We start from the raw sequence: 23,220 nt of genomic DNA on the forward strand, positions 1-23,220 counted from the left end.
AATCACCCAGGAAAATGATGGAAAAACGACTTTATTGTTCTGCCCCTGAAAAAATCTGATACGCTGCAGCTTATAAAGATATTAGAGCATTGTCAATATTGCTCAGTTTGGTGGAAATTTCTCTCGAATACTTCAGTGGATGCTCCTTTGATGCTTCATTTATCTCTGTGTCCTGTCAGCGTGCTAGAGTACATGCTGTATATGCAGTAGATCAATGATGTTAATCTAAATGACTGGCTTTGATATCTGCCAATAAAAATGGCTCCTCTGTGGTATCTCATGGATGACCAACCCCCCGTGACCCTATGAATACTGTATCTAGTTCTCCTTTGAAGCCCTGGGATCCTGCAGAGTGACATGCGACAGAGGAACTGGTAGAAAACAAGGAAGTGAGCCTGGCAATAGACTTGTAAAAGAGCCTGCAACAACTGCGAGCAGCATGTGGTACAAACAGCACTGGGCTGACCTCAAACAAAGTGCAGAGGGGGGGGCGGGCGGCTAAAGATGTGTAAGATATCTGAGGAGAAAGAGGTTGGCTGCTGTATCTATTAATAGTTTGTTCTGTCAGGCATTCGGGCTTTGGAGTTTTTGATTATTTTTGTGCCCATGTTTCATCTTCCTTCTTGTTCCTCACCTCTCCTTGCCCTAAATTTTCCAGCAGAAGGCAAAGAGGGACTGCGCTGATCCGAAGGTGAAAAACATCCTCCTCCTCTCCCCCAGCTGAACATCTGTCTCCGTGGTCTTGGCTGCAGCACCGAATCTGACACCTCCAGATGGAGAGCCCGCTGGGAGCGCTGAGGTATTACCTACAGAGATGGCAGGGATCACACCTCTGCAATGAAGTCCCACACTTGTTTTCTGCACCGTCCCTTTTTTGTTGTTGAATCTGTCACTATTCACCATTATCGATTGTCACCTCCCCAGTCCTTGGCCTTGTGACTCATCTGAAGAGGAAGCTTTTGGCTTGTAAAGAAATGCATGCCACAAACCTCTTCGCCCTTTTCTAATTTACTGTAATGGCCCGTATGGTATTTCAACTGTAACCTCTATTCGTGGAACTGTATTAATTTTTAATATAGTTGTGAGAGAATTGCATACTCATGCAGATATATTTCAAATGATGGCTGATTTCCATTTCCAGAAACATGTTCTTCTGAGGTGCAGAGGAGTTTAAACTTTGCACAAAAGTAAAGCCTCAACTAAATGACCTGCAACCTTATTAGTCTACATATTAAAGCAATACCTGCAAAAACCTCCAGTATGAGAGGCCTTGAGCTGACTTCTCTGAGTTGCTTTGGTGCATTGACAGATTGACTCTGCATTCATTTGTGCCTGAACTCTGTGTGAACCTGAGCTTTAGGAAAAGGGCACCAACAGGCCAGTGCAGCTGGAGCAGAATCTGTGTGTGCAAACCCAACACCCAGTGCAAATATTGAAACTGCTGCTCCTTTACCATCAGCTGAAACTAAGGGGTCAGGTCCGGCAAACGTTTGGCTAGAAACAAAGCCAAAATGAGCACTGAGACATTAAATCATTCACTTGGCAAAAGGAAAATTTGCCTTTTTTTTTAATAAAATATATTTAACTTAAATCTTCTTCTGTGAAAATCTGTGTCAGTTATATTCAAGCAGAATTTGGATAACAAATCGAGGGAGGGACTAGCTGGAGTTTGTTGTCATGTTTAGAGCCCCTGGAGGTATTTCGAGGTGAAAAGGTCACTGGGAGCCACCCCATGAGTTGTGAAAGATTCCTCCTGTCACATTACGCAAGGAAACTTTGGAGAAACCATTCACAGAGGTAAAAATAGGATAGTTTGTAATGTGATTCAAAAATATTCAGATTTGGAAAAAAAATGATTTTTAGAATTAAAAAGGAAAAAAATTAGTGTCAGAATTTAAAGCCTGGAGTGACTGAACAGGCTTTTCCTTTTTACACAAACAGCAAATCCAACTGTTTTCATTTCATAGACTTTATTCAGCTAAATCATCTCAACAATTGTGAAAATACCCTGTAAATAAATAGTGCAAACAATAACACCGAATGCTGCAGTGCTCCAAAACAAAACACAAAACACAGCATGAGCATATGGTAGGAAAATTACAAAATACAAGAACGAATGAAAAAAAACATTTTTAAGTTTCTCAGCATCCAGTTTTCAGAAACCACTGTAATAAATTCACATAAGACAGACATACCCTGTTTACTTTACAAGTCCACAAGCTTTCTCATGTTTTTATGGCGCGTTGCTGCTCAGGCCTTCAGTCATTTAAGTCACATCATGATTCACAGTCCTTCCCCTTCGGCTTTGGAGAAGTGTCCGGGCCGGAGAGTTTCTCCGCAGGTGCCGAGGTGCTGCCCAACACGCAGCCCAGTTTCTCGCGTTTCTTCTGCTTCATCCTGCGGTTCTGAAACCAGATTTTCACCTGCGTCTCATTGAGCTCCAGGCTGGCGGCGACCTCCACCCGCCGTGCCCGCGTCAGGTATTTGTTGAAGTGGAACTCTTTCTCCAGCTCGGTCAGCTGCTTGGTGGTGAAGTTGGTGCGGATCACGTTGTGCTGACCCGGAACCCCGAACTCCGACAAGACAGCTGTGGAGACAAGAGTATGAGTGGGCGATGGGGGGAAAACATGGAACTCATGGAGCTAATGCGTGAGGTTGAGATGTAAATAAAACAAGTGAGGATGAGTAGAAAAATAAACAGAACATTAGTTTAAAATATTTGTCTATAGCATTTTAAAACAGGGGTTTTACTTATATCAAATGTTTTGCGTTATGACGCACGGGGCCATTAACAGCTTCAGAGGTGTGGGGATTCCTAAATTATATCTGATCTTATTTCAGGATGAACAAACCTGTTTTAGGTGGATTCCTCTTCACTTTCATCCAGTCGAATGTTTTAGAAGTTTCCTCCACATGCTCCAGATCCTTGTCCCTACTTTGGGCCGGTAACCTCGTGTAAACGCTCTCTGGATATTCTTGCTGCCTCTGATCTCCGTTGCCAAAATGCAGATACTGGCTGCCCGTTGCGGCTCCAGGCCCACAACTGTCCCCGGTGTAGGGAGCCATGTTTGTTCCAATGGGTGAAACTTGCGCATGAATGAAGCTCCGGTCCTGCTCTGGAGCGAGGCCGTACTGGTGATGTCCGTACTCCAGAGGTGACCCATACATGGAGCTCCCCGGGGATGCAAACTGCAGATCCAGGTTGACGTGTGTCTGGTGGTGCAGTGGGAGACTCTGAGTCTGGTGTGGCGCAGTAGTTGTAGCAACTAAGCGCCCGTCCTGTGCGTAACTATCACTTGTTGCGCATGAGTTGGACGACACGTATCCATGGTTCAGATTGTGGTATCCGGCCTTGGCACTGAAAATATTTGCTCCTCGATTGCACACAGGGTAGTCTAAGTAGGAGTTCATCCTGAACCTGGGACTTTGTGTTTGTTCAGAACTGATCAAGACTGAGCGGTCATTAATCGGTGTTCCCTTTGCCCTTCTAGGTAGTATGTCAAAGCTGTAAAACTGCCTCCCACCCTCATATCACCTTCCTGACACACCATGTGACCCGCTAAAAGCCAATGGCAAAGGACCCACAGCACTCTGTCAAGTCTGCAGGCTCGTCCATCAAACCGCTCGCATTTCCATGACAAACGCTTCAATCAAACGCGCTCATCCATCTGATAAGAACACAAACATCAGGACACATTTTCAGGCTGCGGTGCCTGAGGAGCTGAAAATGACAAATTAGTGAGCATTAAAGGAGAAGTTATAATAATAATCATAATCACATTTTAGCATTTTAAAGTTTATGATAAGTTTCCTCCAAAATGTTAGAAAATAGGAGGCAGGTGATGCTTAATTGTCATTAAATGTCAAATGTTGCTACATGCATTGGTAAATTATTCCTAATAATAAAATCTAGGTAGTACATTTTCATTTAAGTGTGTTCATGTTTTCCATGTGCAGGGTTTTAGCAGTGATGTTATTTGTATTGTGCCAATTCTCCTAATTCTCAGTGTAGAAAATGAATTTCTCGCAGGAGAACATTTGACGTTTGTTTACCTAAATACAGGGTTGGTCAAAATGTGCACTGGCCTGTTACCAGAATATTTCTCCGGCGTTTAGACCACATGAATCCTGCAGCCAGACTCCTCTGAATCAGACAGGATGGAGAAAAAACGCAGCTCGGTGAATTCAGTGATCCATCATGAGCTCTTTTTAAAGATCGACAGCTTGTGTGGCCCACTTCGCCCATAAAAGAACAAAGACACATTGAAGGATCATATCGGCTTTTCTGGTTTCTTCTTTCTCTTGCTTGAGAGTTAACGACACTCGCACTTCAGTGTAATATCTTCCAAAAACTATCAGGTCCACAGTCTGTGATTAAGTAGGAGTTAATGTGATGTTAGAGACCTTAAGTGCTAATTAAGCTTTAAGAAAAAAAGGGGGATCTGACATTTTCTGCCAAGGGTTTGGCTGCAGTAGTTGCCTTGTTTACTCTGGAGAGTGTGGTGGAGTGAAATCTGGGGACACTAACGGATTTTTATTTATGTAGCCTAGAAAACACAGATTTAATTCAAGATTCACTCCCGTTTCCTAATGAATGAGTGAATGAGGGCCATGCGCAAAAGCCAACACGGGACGGGAATAAATAAACATGTATAAATGCAATAAAATAAGAGTAATATTTATATTTCTAGTTCAATAAATAAATAAATAAATAGTTCTATACATGAGGTCTCCCGCTACAGATGAGTCAGTTTTGGAGCTTGCATGATTCTGTCCTGAGGAGCGCAGCTCTGTGAGAAATACGAGCTGTTCAGATCCAGACTTGGACTCATGGTGTTTGCGGTGTTGTGCGGGTTGTACTGCGATTCAAACTGCGGGCCGTGCGTGAAGCCTGGAGCTGGATATTTGGAGTATTCTGCCGGGTACGCCGGTGGCTGCTGCTGGGACCTGAACGGAGGGGAAGCCGGCTGGTAATCCCCGCCCAGATGGACATAACCCAGGCTCGACAGAGTGGGGCTGCCCGGGGCGGAGGGGGAGGACTGCGTTGAGGAGGAGGTGGTGCTGGTGGTGCTGCTGAGGCCCTGCAGTCTCTCGTCCTTCTTCTGCTTCATCCTCCGGTTCTGAAACCAAATCTTGATCTGCCTCTCGTGGAGGTTGAGCAGGCTGGCCATCTCCACCCGCCGCGGCCTACACAGGTACCGGCTGAAGTGAAACTCCTTCTCCAGCTCCACCAGTTGCGCGCTCGTGTACGCGGTGCGCGTCCGCTTGGAGGCCGAGGTCGCGCCTGGAGTCTTCTCGTTCAGGGAACAGTCTGTGGAGACAAACGGGCAGAAACGGGAGTGTTCATGGTGCTAACTGCTAAATGACCAGTGTTGACGCATTTACACTTTTTAAAAGTTCAAGTCTGTTCACCTGCCTCAGACTGAGCCTCCTTTACTGTCAGGTTTCTGTTTATTTAGACTAAAGCAACTGTCAAAGAGCAACAACAAATCTATGCTTTACAAAGATGTTAAATAAATAAAGACAAAATGAGTAAATATGTCTAGGAGTCAAAGATGGAGACCAAGTCTTGATTATTTAGCAGACAATTGTTGTTGTCCTGGATGTCTTGCTCCCTCAGACAGAATATTTAAGTGTGACTTTAGATCCAAAGATATATGTTGTTATAATCTGCACAAACTATAATCTGGGATTTTGTGCTGCAATATTTAAATAAACAGACTTAAATGGAAAGATTAGGGTCAGGCCTTATACCAGGGGGATGATCAGAATCAGCTATAAAGAGAAACTTTTACATTTCAGTGTTTTAGGTTTTCTAAACTTTATATTCACTCTAAACTTCTTTGTACTGTCCCAGTCATTTCTGTCAGTGTAAGAGTTTTTCTTTCTGTGCAGCCCTTGTGCCTCCTGCTATGTAAATAAATGTTATTGTTCCTCCACTTTAAATGCCATCCTGAAAGCGTGAGGCCTACAGTCTGAGCTAGGTGTGTTTGTGGCCCTGCTACATGCCTGACTGAACCTAATGAATAGCTCCCTGACCTTCTGAACCTGCAGAGGAGGAATTATAAGATAACTTCTTCAATCAAGAGCTCGTTAAAGGGCGCACAAATGAAAAGGCCTGATTTGAAAACTGCTCCTTCTTGATGTCATACAGACCTGCGACTCTCCTGTCGTGTTTCTGGTTTGAGTGTCTGGACTCTTTCATCCAGGGGAAAATCTTTTTGCTCATGGCAAACCTGGGCTTTTGCTGCTGTTTTGGCCTCAGGGGAAACTCAAACGTGTCCACCTGCGCCAGCTGTTGGTGCGCGGCTGCTTGGTGAGTGCACCCGATCCCGCTGACATCCTCCAGAGACTCTCTGAAGAAGTCGAGGTGCTGGGCGCCGCGCACAGCGCTGGTTCTCTGCATTTCCATGAAACGTGCACCGGGGCCCCTTTGACCTCCTGACGCAGCGCTGGCAGCAAAACGTCACATGGCAGGTTTCCAGAGAGCCCTGGGCTTCTGGCCTGAGAGGATCCAGAAAAAAAGACGGGGACGGAGTCAGGGAGGAGACTGAATGATCCATCTTATCAACTCAATAGTCTTTTGACATGAATAGCAAACCTCCCCTGCCCAGAGAGGCAAAGGAAAATTAGGAGTTTGGTGAAAATAGACTCTGAAAAACACAAATTCGAGGCTAATCTCGTGAAACCTGAGCAGAAATGAAATTATTTTCTCATTGTTTAACCTTCACTGTAATGCAAACCTCACTGGCCTTCGATGAGCAACATTTTCTTTAGTGGTTAGAGAAATTACACAGATGATATTTCATGCTTTCAGGTTTTAAAACGAGATTATCGTGTTTCAGGTTTTTGTTTGTGGTAACAAAGAGAAATGAAACACTAACGATAACAGCAAACAATAAGACTCATTAGTCTGAACAGCCAAATCCAAACAGGCCTATGAAAATACATTTAATACAAATAGAAAAGTCAGTTCCTTATTTTACTATTCAGGTGTTTGCTGGATTACATCAGGCCTGTGCTGGTAATAAATAAAAGGCTTTATTCAGTGGGTAAATAGACTGTCCTGTCTTTACAAATTTCCAGAGAAAAATCATTAAATGTTATATCACATTCTCCTGAAAAGCCCATCCATCAAACCAAAATGGTACAAAAGTCCATTGTGCGCTGCAGCTGTTTTTGTGCCCGGAACTCAAACGCGATTTGAGGAAAAATCTCATCTTTTCAGCCAAAATCTTAAACATGTTCAATTCAAGTTTCTTCTCTTAATTAAACAGGAGCAAATTATTAAGCAGCGGTTTTCGGGACGAGAGAGAAGCAGAGTGAGGCAGAGAATTCGTCTGGAGGCATGCAGCTTTATGAACTCTGGTTGAACCGCGACTGGAGTCAGACTCGTAAATCATAAAGACACATAACCCAGTCCGCGGCACAACACCCCGGCTGCCTTACCTTCACAGCCCACATCCATCCCGCACTGAAACAATCCTCCCGGAAAACAAACACAGCGGCTCCTCTCACCTTTGGAAACGCTCCCAGGTTTGCACAGTCCCCGCACAGAACGCGGCTCTCTCGCATTAGATGCTGAGGCGGCTCTGGGGCTGAAGCGGAGTGGACAGGGTTTCTGCAGCTCCCACCGCCCTGCACAGCATTTCTGCACACAGCGGCTGTGGGTGTGTGTGGAAAAAGATTCCCTTTCTGCTGATCATGCAAGCTCGGTTTCATATATGGTAATAGCCCTGCGATAAAGATAAGACGTTGCTTTTTTGCGCTTTTCTATATGGCAAATTGACTTCCTCTGCGTCTTTATGGCAATTAGAGCAGAATGAAAACCCCCAAAACATTAACGCGGCTCAACAGAGGGCAGGATAAGCTGCAATATTTTCGCCACTAAAACCCATTTTATGTGGATGGAGATAAGGAAAATGGTCTGTTAATGCGCCTCCCACCACCACTAACACAACCCAAAGCTGCTGGTTTTTAATCTGATCTGTTGCTTTCAAGAAACATTTTCTACCCAGAAATCCCGATGAATCGAGCAGGCACGTCTCTGTTTGGTTTGGACAGCGCAGGGAACGTGTCCAGCGCTGGAATAATAAATTCAAACATCTCGTTTAGAGCCGGTGCCATAAATTACGCAGCAAAAATCAGCCATTTAATCTGTTTTTCACTTTACCGGCTCAGAGACCAAATGCATCAGGTCTTGTTTAGGTAACGAGGTTTTTTAAATTCTAATTTAAATGAGTGATGAGACCGAGTCGTTTTAAACAGACAGTGGTCAGACCGAGGCCTGTGCCGGGTCTGCATCGATTGGCGCTGCTTTGATCTCTCATCTTTAGCTTGTGCTCGATGGTTTTGATTGGAGCTTAGAGGTAATATTTAACCAAGCAGCGTTAATTCATGCAAATGTGTGTCTTTGATCTGTGAGGCGTGCTGCTAAAGAACATACTGTACGTCCTCAGTCTCAGCCCACAGGGGGAGGCTTCAGGTCTTATTTAACAGCTGCAGCCAAAAGACACATTCTGGACAATGCAACTTTTATTTGAGCCTGGAGATTCATTATTGATGTGGGAAACGCAGTTTGACAGAAATCCTGTTAGAATAAGTACATTTACTAAAGTACTGCAGTACAACTCTGGAGTAGTTATTGCTGTCATTACTTAGGCCTTGTTTATCCTTCACCTCCTGTTGTTATTTTTGTTGCTCTCACTCTCTTACAGTTGAGTTATGAAGAGTTAAAACAGTCATTACTACAGATAAAACTACTAATAGAAAGTACTATAGTTCACACTGGTTTTACTTCACTTACACATTAGTACAACAGCAACAGTACCAATAATAGTACAGCACTCACATTTTTCTGCATTGAGTACTTGGGTTTGATACTTTAAATATACTGTGTATTTACACACTTAAACTGCATTTTCAATACAGCACTTTTACTGCAACTGAATACTTTTACTCTGAGCTACTTTTATTTAAGGATCTAAATACTTCCTCCGTTCATGAAGTTGTTAATGACATGATGAAGACCATGAGATGTGGCTTAAAGCTCCACTCAATGTACCTCATTGTGCTGAGGCTTTGTCACACAGCTGTATTTATGCAGCTGAGTTTCACTGCAATACTTCTAATTCTTTGTACTACCCAGCTACTGCATAACACTGAGGATGCCTGGATGAAGTGAAGTACTCAGTGTTATGCAGTAGCTGGGTAGTACAAAGTCATGCATTCAAAAGTTTACTTAGTACAAGAGAATTAGCTCCAAAATAAAGTACCAGAGTCAAAGTACTCAATGTGCAGAAAAGTCCCATTTCAGAACAATGTAGGATTATTACTGGATTAATGTGCAAGCATCAGTATCATATAGCAACTCGGGACTATCTCTAATTATCCTACGTACTGCTGAGCAACTTGTAAATTATCTCCCAGGGATCAATGCAGTAGTTTTTCATAATCTTTAATAACACATCCTCATGTATTTCTTCTTCTATCCTTTGTATTATTAATCTAAATGTGCAAAGTAGTTAAATAAATTTGTCAAATAAAAGTAAAAAGAACAAATGTTTGCCTCTGAAACGCACTGGAGTACAAGGATGAAGTGGCGTTAAGCAGAAATACACAAGGATAGTACCTCCAAATTGTACTTAAGTGCAGTACTTGAGTAAATGTACATTCCACCACTGCTGGATACGTACAGTAGGTGTACTTAATAAACTGGCAGCTCGTATGGCTGATAAATCTCACAGATAGCCGTCCTATAAAAAGTGACATAAATATGGAGGAAATCAGCAGTAAGTGCACTGTCTTCAAACAGTCTAAACCTCTGCTGATATATGAACCGCAGAAGAAGAAAAGGAGGCCTGGAGGATGGAGGTGGGGGTAGTAGAAGCAGACGTGCCATGATAAGTCAAGCACAGTGACTGAAGACATGCAGCATAAATATAAATACATGTTCGATCCCCCTGCTCTGCTCGTATTCGTCACTCAGACATGACACCATCCCCGAGCTGCACTTCACATCCCATCATCTGCATCACCAGCAGCAGCTCCACACTCCTCAGCCTGCCTGTCTCATCTGGGATGGACATGAACCCCCACCACCCCCACCACCACACCACCATCACCCTGCATTCAGTCTGCAGGCCTGCTGACAAATGCACTGCACTGCAACCTCTCTTGTCAATTAGCTGCAGGAACCATGTGTCCACAGAGGAGGGGATTTATGGCTCTGAATTAATTCAGAGACAGTTGCATCAACAGTGGAGGCAGTGTTGATTTCCCACAGACATCCTAAGCACATAAACTAATAAATGTGTATTTTAATTTTGAAAAAACAATAACATATGTCTCCAGTCGAAACAATTAGAAAACACCTGTTTTCATAAAGAAAAGCTAATTTTCCACATGAAGTCACTAAGGTATCAGATACACCATCCCTGCCATAACTTCTCTGTGCATGAAGCTCAGTGTTGACAGTTCAAATACATGTAAAGAAAATTGTACTGGCCTGCATTATATGCACAGGTGTTCCTATTATTCTGACCCTCTCCTGTATGTAAAAACACAGAATGAGGACGTGTCTGCAAAGTAGATAAAGTTACCAAATCAACTTAGTGGAGTCAAAAGTACTATTAACAAGTGCCTAGCAAAAAAGTAGAAGTATGAAGTTTTAGTAAAAATTTAAATATATATTACTGGAATTGTACTTCAGTGCAGACAAACATTTAATAACGATAGAAATGATTATTAATAATGTATCTGCCAACAAACAGTCGTCCAGTGGGCAGACAATGGCTGGGAATTAAAAAACTCCTTAAAGAAGTTCTAAGTACTGACAAATACTCTCTCACTCTCACTTAAAATGCTCAAACCGCGCAGATGTCTGTTTACTGATTAGAAATGATCGATAGTTCAGTGATTATTCCCTCAGATCGAAGCCAAAACTCCAGCAAACTTACTTTTCTCTGCGAGCTCCTGGTGGCCACAGCCTCATGGCTCCGCTGTGTTTTGCAGCAGGTCCTCCTCACACCTCCCTGCAAACTGCAAACTCCTCCTCGACTTCAGACCAGGGCAAGACGTGATGGATGATGAGGCGAACAATGGCCACAGTCACGGCTCGTCCTGCAACTTCCACACATGTCATATTCTGCAGCGGCGCCGTGTTTTCTGAAAAATACACATTTCATTCCCAGAGCTGGAAAAATATCAGACACATGGCGGTCATTAAGGCTCGTCCTCAGACTTTCTCTCGCAGAGAAAAGCAACACATTTTTCTGTGATTTGAAATCTTTTCCTTCTGCTCGAGGTGAAGTGTCGTCACCTACAAACTCCCCAAGATGCGAATTTGTGGCTGCTGCTGAATGAACACAAATTCGGACCTACAGGGTGCATATAGATGACAGCTGGTCTGTGAAGCATCATCAGTAATAAAGTCTGAAATATTCAAAATAATAAACTAAAATGGGAAAAATGCAGAACTTTGAGACCTGATCACGTTCGTGTTATTTATCTATTTTTGTTATTTATTTTAAAGGATTGCTATTCCTCATTAATGCTTTAAATCATTTATATCAGTTATAGGCCTGCTCCATTAATAAAAACGCAGTCTGTGTTGCCAGGTTGTGAAAAATCCCTCTTCTCCATCTGGTGATAATGTACGTTGGTAATTCATTACTAAACGCTCATGGGTTTCTCGTTTTCATAGAAGCATCAGTCTGAAAAAGTCTGCAGGTGTAAATGTTAATAAGTCCGTGGTTATAAATGTTAATAAAACGTCAATAGATGACAATAAGCGCTATGAATGGAAATAAATCACAGCTATTCTTATAAATATGAATGAATCATTTAAAAAAAAAAAGAATTAATTGACAAAGTCAGCATCTTTGTCAACCTGGCAACCCAAACGTTAGTGGTTTATAACTAATCAATAATTTACCTATCACAAACCCTCTGATTCAGCCTTATTTACTGTGATGGGAAATAAAAAAACATCACACTCATATTTATGCACATTAGGAGCTTTTCTATTTATTTATGAATATTGGCCACAGAATAAGATTCAGACATAAATGAAGCTTCTCCTTCCTGCAGTGTCAGTACTGTGAACAATACTTAAGGAAGAAATACTCTAATACTATAATCAAAAATCCTACTACAGGAGTAGCTATTATATTCAAAAAATACTGAAAGTATCAGAAGTAAAAGTACTAGTACTGCAGTAAAGGGAGGTGATGGCTGGTTGAACCTACTTTATAAATGTTAAATTTTTTAGTCCACTGGTTCTCAACCCAGGGATCAGGCCTCTTCAGAGGTCACCAGATAAATCTGAGGGGTCATGAGACGATTAATGGGAGAGGAAAGAAGAAAACACAAAGTTGTGTTTTAATGATCTTATGTCTTTCCAGTCTGATCTTTAATATTTGTGAAAACACTAATTGGCCTAATTTGTGTTCATGGTGGAACTGCTCATAATCAAATCAAATGGGAAATACTGGGATTTTATTTTTATGTAAGATCTGATTAGGGATCCACTTGACTTCCACCAAAGTCTGTGTTTGACATGGAAACACTCTGGGCTCCATGTGTCAGGGATTAAAGGTGCATTCCGCACACTCAGCCCGTGCTGACCTAAAGAGATAACTAATAAACAGGCCGCACTGTGGCTGCTCTGCTCTGTAACCTACATGCCCCCGACGACAGAGAAAACACCATCCATCATGAGCCGGGTCGGTCTGAGGCGTCCTCTGCTGGAGGAACATCTGCATTACAGCTGGAGCTGAAGTCAGACCGCAACATGTTGACGATAAACAGCGTCCAAAAAACGCCCAAGGTGACCTTCAGTTTTATGCGTTTTATCATCAGGATCAAAATAATGAAGCTGCTTTAAATTCCCAGCGAGGCCTGTTCGGTTTAAGATGCTTCCTGACACCAGCTGGACTCATTTGACCCATTTACCTGGGAAATAAACAGAATTTTATCATCATCTCAGTTCTAGAACAGATTTTTATTTATTTAGATATTTTGTTTTTGGTACTGAGTTGAAATATAAATAGATTTTATTCTGAAAATACAGCCCGTGTGTGGCTAAAAATTATTGTTGTGATTGTTTATAGAGTTTTTTTTTTCCATCTAATTATTTACTGTAATTTTTTGCACCACTTTCTGCACATGTTCAGACTATTAATGCGCAGTTTTTAGGCGCAGAGCAGATGCATTTACGCAGCATGTTCGTAGTGATTTTTTTTTTTAACAAAACCACCGCACGGAGAATTTAAAATCTATTCTGAATAAAAGATTTTAGTTCAACTTTCTCATGTGCAAAAGAGACTTTTTATTGTCGGTGACGGTGCACAGTCTGGCAGCAGCGCGCTTCCTCCTGACGCATCTGCGGCTGCAGTCTGCAGCGTCTCCTGACCCAGCGATGATCCCCGCCGCGATGAATTATGCATGAGATCCGGCTACAGATTACCCCTATCAATATGCAATACTCATTACGCTGCTTAAATTGCCACTTAATAGTTATGAATATGTGGATAATGGCTGGGACCCATATAGCCCTGCACTGGTTTTAACTTTTTTACCTGAAATGAGTTTGAAAAGACTTTGAAAATATTGCACGAGTCTCCTGCACAGGTTTTGGTTTCCTGGAGGTGATGTGGTTGTGTTTTATTAGAGGCCGGGAGACAGCGCCCTGCAGCCCCCCAAAACCTGGGATTTCTTTATGTGGAGGCAGTGAAGCCTGCGTCCGGATCAGGGTTGGCCCGGGCTTCACCTTTGGCCGCTCGGTGACTTGACAGCCCGGGATAAATCACTCCAGGACCTCGCTCAAGTTCGTATCATGGCAGCTCCATAAAGCGTCGAGTTGGTTTTAAAGTCGAGGGATGAGATTTGATATTTTTTTAACTCTCCAAAACGTTTTGTTTTGGTGAAATAAAACAATCTGTGTTTAGTCTAACACGAGAGGCTGTGCTCGGTTTATGCAAACAGCTGAGCAGAAGCACAAGGCTGAGGCCACATTTCCAAACATGTTTACACGTTTTTATTATAAGAAAACTGGGTCAAATAAATCTGAACTCCTGCAGGTCAAAAAGTGCAAGAAATCAGGTTTTGATCCCGGATCGTAGGAGTGTAAACTGCGTTTTAAAATAAAAACCTGTGTCCAAAAGCCACAAACAATGTGACTGCACCTAAAATTCAAAAATAGAAATTAGCAGCTGCTGTATTTTAGGGAAACAGGAGCTTAAACTAACTACATATAACTGGACACCACTTCTTCTCCAGTCCAGCCTTTCCAGTCCCATCCATGCAGTTAAGCCGTCACTTTCATTCAAGGTTGTGAATTATATAGTACATTGTCTACTCCCCAAAACCATAAAACCAACTTTATGGACCTCACGTGACTTTTCACAGTCTCTAAGTAATATAGGCCTATACAATCTTTGGTAAGGGGGATTTTTACCAACTTCAGCCTTGCCCATATACCTGTAAGCCAAAGACACTTTTTGGGGGATTTTATCGCCAACATATTTCCCACATGGCACACACGCAACTCGCTGCAAGAGCTCAGAAAAGGTAAGTTTTCAAAAGTCTTCTCTTTCACTCCGTCTCTGCTAAACAGGGCCGAGTCTCAAATGCTCTAAAATCTCGTTGTTCAGGTGACGTTTGAACAGTTTGCTCGGGTTAATCATTAATTGCGTCTAATTCGGCTCGAGAACTTGTTACGCACAGCTGCGTTAAACCCCATAACCACGAGCTGAGGACTCGTGTGTTGTTATTCTAATTGATATTACAGTCGAGACACGTCCAAAGCAATTGGGAGAAACTTTATTTTCAAGCGCTATGAGTTCACTTACAAATACAAAAAGCTTATTGGCGAAAAAAGCTTACATCACTGCCTATTCCACAGAATAACCCTTTGCACTAAAAATTTATCACATTGACAGGTTGAATACATTTGCATTGCTCAGAATTAGTTCTAAATAATAATAATAATAATAATAATAATAATAATAATAGATGCACAAAATACCCTATAGCTACACATCGGCTTGTTTATGAACGTTTATGGATGTGGCCACATGATACCCATCAAAAATAGCAGGAAAAGTTACACTAAAGCGCTTTGAATGGCCCCGCAATACATTACATTCAATGAAGAGCAGCATATGGTTTGAAAACTTTCTTCTTCGTTTTTTTTTAACTGTACAATGAATTTACTCCTGTTAGACCGTCAAGAAGTTACAATAAAGAGCTCGAGTTGAGACAGCTTCGAGAGAGAGAGAGAGAGACACAGAGAGAGAGCAAAGAGCATGGACAGTTAATACCCCCAGTAATATTTACACCGTATTTTCCAAATAGGACATCTAAGCTACAACAACAGGAAACTAAAAATGGCATTTTGAGACCACAGAATACTTCTTTTTCTATCACAATAGCATGCTGGAAGGTGCTGCGCTTTCAATAGCTTTACAGTACTCATGGATTTCTTTCTTTCTTTTTTCTTTCTTTTTTAATTTGAATCTGAATTATGATTATTTTTACTCTCCCCACAAGTTGTTCAGTTGTGGAAGGCGCTCCCTCCTGTTACAAGGCTCATGCTTTTCAGTTTATTGTCCTTCTTCCACTTCATCCTGCGGTTCTGAAACCAGATTTTGATCTGTCTTTCGGAAAGACACAGGGCGTGGGCTATCTCTATCCTCCGCCGTCTGGTTAGGTACCTATTGAAGTGAAACTCTTTCTCCAGCTCTAGCGTCTGGTAGCGGGTGTACGCAGTTCGGGCCCTTTTCCCATCAGGTCCAGTCATATCTACAATTTTACAGAAAATCCACAACATTAGCAACTGCACTGAACAACAACAACACAGGGGCGTCTGGGCTGCTACACTGGTTTTTGGCTTCACCGGGGTGAAGGGTGTGTAATGGACAGAGGGGTCACACCATGAAATGAGCTGATGCAGGAGGGGAACATGCAACCAAACACGACACACAACAACACTCAGGCGCCACGGCTGCTGGTGCCTTTCTCGTCCCAAGCTCGCCCCGGCAGCCTGCCTGCACATTTACACGCCCAGATCCAGACTTCCCAAACCACCCAGTGCCAGGCTCCAGGCACGAACCCCACCGACAGCAAACAGCCCCACAAAGACTTCACAGATTCTGCCTTTTTCACTCATCCGCACCAGCCTGCTCACTCATGCAACACTTGACAGATTTACGACACACCGTCAGCGTGACATCCTTCAAAACTAAATATTAGGAGATGTGTAAATATACCATGGCTTATGTGCAGTTTCCGCATCCAGGGGAATATTTGTGGCGTTTGGCAATCGTTTGACGTGGGGGTGGATGAAGTGGCGTTGGGTTCCTGGTGCTGCTGCTGCTGCTGCTGCTGCTGCTGCTGCTGCTGCGCCCGAGGTGCCGTGTTGGAGCCCCCGCTGCTGTGCGCGCCTTCCTCGCTCTCGGAGGCGACGGTCGCGTCCTCTATCTCCGTGAAATGAGCGTTGCTGCTTTTGTTGAGATTGTTGCCGCTCGAGGTCGTGCTCCGGTCAGACGGGGGAGAGGGGCTTTTTAGTTCCAGCGGCTCCCGGCTGGCCGTGGCGCACGACGGCGGCACCGGATCTGGAGATGAGAGCGAGCAGTTGGGTGTCTGTCTATACCGGGCGTCCGGCCCGAATCCCCGGGCATCCTCCCTCACGGCCCCGAAGTGGCTGCCGGTGTTAGTGCGGTTCACGGTTAGGTCCATGCCATTGTAGTTGTAGCCGAAAGACCCGGAGTGCATGGTGCCAGGGTCTCTGAAGGAACCGCTCACAGCGCCGTTAGTCCCATAATTTAGTAACTGATAGTCGGAGCCATTTGGATAGCGCCCTGAGAACGAGTTTACAAAGTAAGAGCTCATTTGCTTGGATTTTTAAAGCCTCGATTTGTAGATCTTTGTCGCTATAATCCTGTGTGCTTGCACGATTTATGGATGCAATCATGAATTATAAGCAATGAAGCCCTACTGTACTTTGCCAGGTATGCGGCCAAATATGGGAGAGCGTTCGGGAATCACGTGCCTTTGTTGACCAGTCGTAAATCCTCACTGATGACTTCAAGAGGTAATTCATGCTCCATGGTTACAAATGATGACGAAATAATGGTCGTTAGGCTCCAGTCAATGGTGCCTCCCCGCTGCGCCCCGAGAGCCGTGCGGGCAGACAGCGCCATCTTCCGGACAGATGCGGTAGCGCTGCGCCGGGACGCGCTGTCAGGCCCCGGAGTCATCCATCATTTATGTAACACACTGATAATATGGGCCACAAAAGGCTCCGGTAGCACATAGCGGAGACTTATCATCCGCCCTGTTGGCAGTTTACGGAGCAGTGTGTCAAACTGGAAAACACTTCAATCTTTACGCTGCTTTTGTGGGGATTTGTAGTTTTTCTTGTGTGTTTTTAGAAACAACAGCAGCAAAAAACCAACAGGAATAATAAGAATGTCTTTTTTTTTTTTGGAGCATGAATGACGCCACAAGATTTTCCAATATACATCAAAAAGCCTTTATTTCTATGTACAATTCCCTAAAGAAAATATTGCACACAATATCCAGATGTGCATTGAACACAGGTGAACAACAATAAATAACAGGAAAGGTTTCTTATCTGTACAGATGTTGATGGCACAGCCCAGACTATTAGAGAACAACTACACCACAGGATGTACAGTAAAGGACAAAGCCTCGTTTCATTTCATGAGGGAAACAATAATAATACAGCTCCGTAGGCCTACGATAGTGAGGTAACAACATTGTCAAAAACTCAACACTAGAAATTATTTACATTTTGGCGGATTTTGCATAGTCCCCTAAAGAAACACACGAGCACAAGGACAAACAGAGGAGGACCTGATTTTAATCTAATGCAGACATTATCGCCGTGCAGATACTGGAGGGAGGTTTATCACTCTACACGTCTCTAACATGTGATTTGCAGCACTTTATCTACAGAGAAATAATACATCATTTCATTTTGGGGAGTGTGCACGCAAACGCGCACACACATGCCTCTCTGTCCTTTTAGCTCTTTTTCTCCGCCTGTTCCTCCTCCTCGGGTGTCTTTGAGGGATTGAGGAGTTTGTTCTCCTTTTTCCACTTCATCCTGCGGTTCTGAAACCAGATTTTGATCTGTCTCTCCGTCAGGCACAGAGCGTGGGAGATCTCTATCCGGCGCCTCCGGGTCAGGTAGCGGTTAAAGTGGAACTCTTTCTCCAGCTCCAGGGTCTGGTAGCGGGTGTAGGTCTGCCGGCCCCTGCGGCCACTGGTGCCAAATGGACCTGGAACATGAAAATAAATTAATCAGTTAATAATTAAATTATAGTCTCAGGTTAATTTCAAAAGTATAGGAGAGAAATCTACCTGAAATTGCACTCAAAATCTGTAGTGGTGTATCTGAAAAAATACAATAACATGGTATTTCAGTGTATTTCCACTCCAAACCAGAGTCTAATGACATTTATATATATTTAGTGTTTTGTATGAAGCAGTGAATTATGATACAGTGATTAACTGTACTTAACTGTATTTATACTGTATTTCATTTTCAGGCCTATCAGGGTGGCGCCTTAATTTAAAATACATGTTCTATAATTTGTATATTATCATGGCGAGATAAAAACATGGGTCTTCATAAATACATTATTTTTTAATCTGCTTAATAATGTCATGAATGGATAATGTTGCATTATAATGTTTATAATGTGGTGCGTAAAAGTGACCTCCTGTGATTTTTCTTATGGCAGCACTATGATCTTCTGTAACACTACAAAGGGACGTACAGTCAGACACTGCGCAGTGTCTTGTTTTTAGAAATTTACGCAAAAACAAAGATTTTTGTGCCTTTTTCTTATTTTTAGACGTTAAATCGTGTTTCTGTGATATTTCTGAAACAGACTCGGGCTGAAGGGGCCATGTGACAGGGGCTAAAGGCTTTAAGTTGGAGCTCGGGTGATGTAGGCCCAGTCTGTATGTGCGTGTGCGTGTGCGTGTGGCCGTGTATGTATGTGATGATGTAGTCCAAAGCCCTGAAAGCGCAGGAATATCTGTGCGCACTCACTTTTGAGAAGTGGCATAAATCTTTATAGTGTTTTCGGTGCTAAACATTGTTAAATATTAGTGGAAGTGTCACTCTTTCCAGGCTGACAGGTATCTGAGGTTCGGCTGCTCACTTCATGCACTCCTGCGCGCTTTACCCCCCGGCACAGTGACAGCAATACAGTTAAACGTTTGTACTCACCGGCGGAGCAGGCGTTCATCCTCTGCATCCACGGGTAGATCAGAGTGGAGGACTTGTCGTCCATGCTGCTGCTCATACTGACAGTCTGCTCCGGGCACTCCGCTTTGCGCTGCTGATGCTCCTGAGTGACAAACAGCGGCTGGTCCTCGCGGCTCGAGAAGGCGCACGAGCCCTCCGCGTCCTTGTAGAAAGTCCCGACCGGGTTGTAGTCGCAGGCAGCTCCGCCGCCGGCCCGGCCGTAGATAGCCGCGGCCGCTGCGCCCGTCTGCTGGTAGTAGGACGCCGGGTAAACCTTCTCCTGCATGTTGGCTGCTCCATATGTGGCCGCGTTGGAGTAGTGTCTTAACGGATCGGTGTATCCCGAGGAATATAACGGTATCTGACCCAGGAGAGAGTCTTGTCCTCCCGGTAGAGACACGGGAAAAGTTGAGTTAACAAAATAGGAACTCATTGGGTGGACAACAGGGTGTATATACTCCGGAGGAATATGATTTGTTGTCTTTTATAGTCCAAGTGGTTTTGCCATTACTTTATCGGAGATTTGGTTTTTGCTGAAAGGGGGGGTTGTGAGGTGCCACTGAATACAGAGGGGAAGTGTACCATCTGATCAACCTCTGGCCAATCACCGCCGTCTGTGTTTGCACTATTGCACCCATGGGGGGCTCTTGTTGCGCGCAGGGATCCCCGGTGAATCGAAATGAAGCGTTTGAGCCTTTCGGTCTTTACGCACGCTGACGCGCACACTCGCAGAAACGCTACGAGCCAGAGAAATACACAGACTAAAAAACAACACAGGGTACTACATGTATGAACTGCGCGTGAAGTAACAAATCACATCGTTGTGTCCAATACTGTCCATTAAAACAGAGGAACACACGAACACACGAACACACACACACACACACACACACACACACACACACACACACACACACACACAACACACACACACACAATGCAAAAGACAGAAAAACAGCGCAGTGAAAGGCCAAACACTTTGCGCATTATTTCCATTTACGCACTTTGCTCGCTGTTTGTCTCCAACCTTCACTTCCATCTACTGAAACTAACACACACCAAGAAAATACTCTGGTCCTAACGCAGCTGCCACAAATCTCACCACAAGTCTGGATTTTTGCAAACGCTGCGTCAATAATGTTGATATTTTACTCTCTAAAGATGTGAGCTCGCCCTGATTTCCGCCCCAGCACCAGCTGGAACTGAAGGCCATGGAGACGTGCACAGAGCAGGACAGGAGGAGGAGGGGGGGGGGGGTACACGCTTCCACACACCACATCAGCATCATCATCATCATCACCACCACCACCTTCACCACCGTGACCAAGTGGACACTAATTTAACATCTTCACACAGGTGTGTAAGTACATGTCGGAAATAAATGCGAGTATTTATCCAGAAATGAGACAGCGATCGATAACGTATCAGAAACAATTAGATAGATCTATAAATATGATTATTATCAGTCTCAAAAAGCAGCGCACTTCAAACCTTCTTTTGTTCGTGCAAAATATTGCACATTTTTAAAGGAAGTGCCAGAATTTATATTTATGACCTTGAGAATTCCCAATAAACAATTTCTGCCTGTTTATTTGGTTTTCCTCGGGATTAAAGTGACCTGATTTAATAAAATATACCAGACAGCGAAAATATTGGGAATTTTAATTATTTTATGACGTTTTAAATGGATTAAGCAGGAGAATAAATATTAGATTATACGGAAATGAATAATCCTGTTTTCGTTTTTGCAGAAGACCCAGCGCTCTTACTGTAAATACTTTTATTTTGGTAGCATCCGTTTTGAAAAGGTTTCTACTTTCAAATTAAATCATTTTAACATTTGGATTGTAGAAGTGACCAGGTCAGAGATGCGTCTGGAAAGTGCAAACACTGATTAAACTGCTGCTCCATGTTCCTTAGCCACATGAGGGTCTTATATAAAACTGCAGTATCAGAGCACAGAGACGCTGCAGATGCGCCACAAACCAACCAACCGTTTACCTCGACGATTTTTGACTCAGTAGATTTGTGCAAAATCAAAATAAGCCACAATCAGAAATATTTCTTCAGCATTTTGAAATTTCTGAGGTGACAGAAGCGAAAAATCTCGATATGGAGAAAGCGCTGTGCGCCAACCTAAAGGATTTAAGGCCTAAAAATAAAATAAATGAAAAAGAAATCAAATAAAAATAGAAGAAAACATGCTGCACAGTAAAATGACGATATATTTAGACGATTGTTTAGGAAAAACACGTCTCAGCTGTAGCTTGGGCCTTGTATGACAGTCATGATTACCATCATCATCAAAGTCTAGCCTGTGTGGCCTCAGCCGAAACCAGTCCTGATTAGACCACATTAGTCCACCATGAAGCTCGGACTAAGAAAATGTCTCTATTGTCACTATTTCTAGTCAAATGCTGTGGTTTGCTGGCGCCTCTGAAGCCGCTGCAGCATCTCAGGGGTTAAAAGCAGCAACTGGTTGTGAATCGCTCAGAGCCCAAGAAAAAAAAAAAGAAGACGCACGACGCGCTGGGTTGGAGAGCTGCCATTTCTTGCAGACTAATCTTCCTATTGCCAGTAATATAAACACCAGGCCTACAGTGACAGTCCAGCCACAACAGAGCTGCAGCAGCAGCGCACTTGTGCTGAGTTAATCGCTGGCATATTAGAAACATGGTGCCCTTACCTTTGTTGATAATCCATCATTTCCAGTGTGGGTGCCACTGCGCTGAAGCTCCTCTCGCCTCCTCTCCGTCCTCTTCCTGCGAATTCCCTACTTTGTTCAGGTGATCTCATGAAAGTAATCCCACCAGCATCCAGGACTGTGCTGATCCCCCACTTCCACCAACACACAGCACCAGAGGTGCAGCCACAGTAACATGGCGCACACGGGCAGGCGTCGCGCAAAGGTTCCATCGCCCACTTTGGGAAAAATTAGGCGGCCAGGTTCTCACAACAACAACGCACACGCGTGACGCATTTACAGGAGCCAGGAAAAGGTTGTGTTACTAGTGTTAAGTGAATGAGCGGTGGAAAACAGCAGCTGCAATATAACCTCATGGGAAATAAGTTCCCATTCCTGCTGTCCACATGACCGGCAGCAACCAATCCTGGAGCCTGGCGAGTCGTAAACTTCCATGGCAAAGTTGTAAATTTTCATAAACAGCAGCCGTTTTTGTGCTTTGGACATGCTTTCTCATCGCCATCTTTATCCGAGCTGAGGCCCGAAATGTTCAAATGTGACGCCGAGAGACAGGGAAGGTGGAAGGATGTGGAAATGTAAGAGGATTTGGTGAGATCGGATGTGCACTTGGTGCTGTTCCAGCCTGTGGTTGTGGGTGACTAAAGTCTGTGCATCTTCTCATTGTTCTCATCAAACAGCTGCGTCTTCGCGTCTTTAACGACGTGAATCAACGAAGATTTTAGTTTCTATCCTGCATCTAAACCCTGTGGTTTCCTTCTCTAAACGACTTTAACTAAAATCATCGGATGACACTCAGAAAACTGAGCCTTCTCCTTGATTACTAAATAAAATGTGGTCAGAATAAAAGGATTTTTGCACCAGCTCCTGCTGCGACATCTCAAAATGGAGGATTTAACCTTGGCCAAAGACGGAAGTCGTAATTTGGGTCCTGCAGGAAATTTAAGGTCCCAAAACTTTTTCAGCCAACTTTTCTATCGAGGTTGCCAGGACAAAAATAACAACGCGTCTTAAATTATCGTGAGAAATAAGTTCCCATCTCTGATAGGTTTAATTTTTTTTTTAAAAAAAAAAGGATTTTTCATTTTCTTGTTATTTTTTTTTTCTTATTTCCGGTATGGGGAGTTTTAAATGGTGTTTTCAGCTGCCAGGCTGGTGATTTCCACCATCAAAGAGGATTTCCGACGTTTATAGACGCAATAAAACCATAAATTCCTGAAATGCAGCAGATTCC

The 23,220-nt window shown here is 43.4% G+C and overlaps 4 protein-coding genes across 5 annotated transcripts; all 4 read right to left on the minus strand.

Moving 5' to 3' along the window:
- Window positions 1-2,072: 2,072 nt before the first annotated feature.
- hoxb1b (homeobox B1b) lies at window positions 2,073-4,686 on the minus strand. The gene is made up of 3 exons (XM_026314934.2): window positions 4,054-4,686; window positions 2,853-3,668; window positions 2,073-2,587 (listed from the first exon to the last, which is right to left on the minus strand). The coding sequence occupies exons 2-3, from the start codon at window positions 3,409-3,411 to the stop codon at window positions 2,277-2,279; spliced, it is 870 nt and encodes a 289-aa protein (XP_026170719.1). The 5' UTR covers window positions 3,412-3,668; window positions 4,054-4,686; the 3' UTR covers window positions 2,073-2,276.
- Window positions 4,687-4,704: 18 nt separating this feature from the next.
- Window positions 4,705-23,005, minus strand: LOC113135192 (homeobox protein Hox-B3-like). The gene is made up of 4 exons (XM_026314938.1): window positions 21,972-23,005; window positions 10,959-11,166; window positions 6,157-6,499; window positions 4,705-5,311 (listed from the first exon to the last, which is right to left on the minus strand). The coding sequence occupies exons 3-4, from the start codon at window positions 6,410-6,412 to the stop codon at window positions 4,737-4,739; spliced, it is 831 nt and encodes a 276-aa protein (XP_026170723.1). The 5' UTR covers window positions 6,413-6,499; window positions 10,959-11,166; window positions 21,972-23,005; the 3' UTR covers window positions 4,705-4,736.
- hoxb5b (homeobox B5b) lies at window positions 14,807-17,044 on the minus strand. The gene is made up of 2 exons (XM_026314935.2): window positions 16,272-17,044; window positions 14,807-15,804 (listed from the first exon to the last, which is right to left on the minus strand). Exons 1-2 carry the CDS (start codon window positions 16,891-16,893, stop codon window positions 15,557-15,559), a joined length of 870 nt encoding a protein of 289 aa, XP_026170720.1. The 5' UTR covers window positions 16,894-17,044; the 3' UTR covers window positions 14,807-15,556.
- On the minus strand, window positions 17,569-20,152 carry hoxb6b (homeobox B6b). 2 transcript variants are annotated; one of them, XM_026314936.1, is made up of 3 exons: window positions 19,268-20,152; window positions 18,391-18,423; window positions 17,569-18,308 (listed from the first exon to the last, which is right to left on the minus strand). In XM_026314936.1, the coding sequence occupies exons 1-3, from the start codon at window positions 19,716-19,718 to the stop codon at window positions 18,052-18,054; spliced, it is 741 nt and encodes a 246-aa protein (XP_026170721.1). In that variant the 5' UTR covers window positions 19,719-20,152; the 3' UTR covers window positions 17,569-18,051. The 2 variants fall into 2 exon arrangements, with proteins under 2 accessions (XP_026170721.1, XP_026170722.1); XM_026314937.1 differs by lacking the exon at window positions 18,391-18,423.
- Window positions 23,006-23,220: the final 215 nt, after the last annotated feature.

This window comes from Mastacembelus armatus, chromosome 19 (genome assembly GCF_900324485.2).
Source record: "Mastacembelus armatus chromosome 19, fMasArm1.2, whole genome shotgun sequence".
Lineage (NCBI taxonomy): Eukaryota > Metazoa > Chordata > Actinopteri > Synbranchiformes > Mastacembelidae > Mastacembelus > Mastacembelus armatus.

Excerpts from the sequence above, each read along its gene's own strand:
- hoxb1b (XM_026314934.2), bottom strand. The coding sequence starts at position 3,411 with ATGAACTCCTACTTAGACTACCCTGTGTGCAATCGAGGAGCAAATATT. Across the intron at positions 2,588-2,852 it reads GAGGAATCCACCTAAAACAG|CTGTCTTGTCGGAGTTCGGG; the intron begins GTTTGTTCATCC and ends TTGTCTCCACAG.
- LOC113135192 (XM_026314938.1), bottom strand. The coding sequence starts at position 6,412 with ATGGAAATGCAGAGAACCAGCGCTGTGCGCGGCGCCCAGCACCTCGAC. Across the intron at positions 5,312-6,156 it reads ACACGACAGGAGAGTCGCAG|ACTGTTCCCTGAACGAGAAG; the intron begins GTCTGTATGACA and ends TTGTCTCCACAG.
- hoxb5b (XM_026314935.2), bottom strand. The coding sequence starts at position 16,893 with ATGAGCTCTTACTTTGTAAACTCGTTCTCAGGGCGCTATCCAAATGGC. Across the intron at positions 15,805-16,271 it reads GAAACTGCACATAAGCCATG|ATATGACTGGACCTGATGGG; the intron begins GTATATTTACAC and ends GTAAAATTGTAG.
- hoxb6b (XM_026314936.1), bottom strand. The coding sequence starts at position 19,718 with ATGAGTTCCTATTTTGTTAACTCAACTTTTCCCGTGTCTCTACCGGGA. Across the intron at positions 18,424-19,267 it reads GATGAACGCCTGCTCCGCCG|ATACACCACTACAGATTTTG; the intron begins GTGAGTACAAAC and ends GTATTTTTTCAG. Across the intron at positions 18,309-18,390 it reads GATTTTGAGTGCAATTTCAG|GTCCATTTGGCACCAGTGGC; the intron begins GTAGATTTCTCT and ends TTCATGTTCCAG.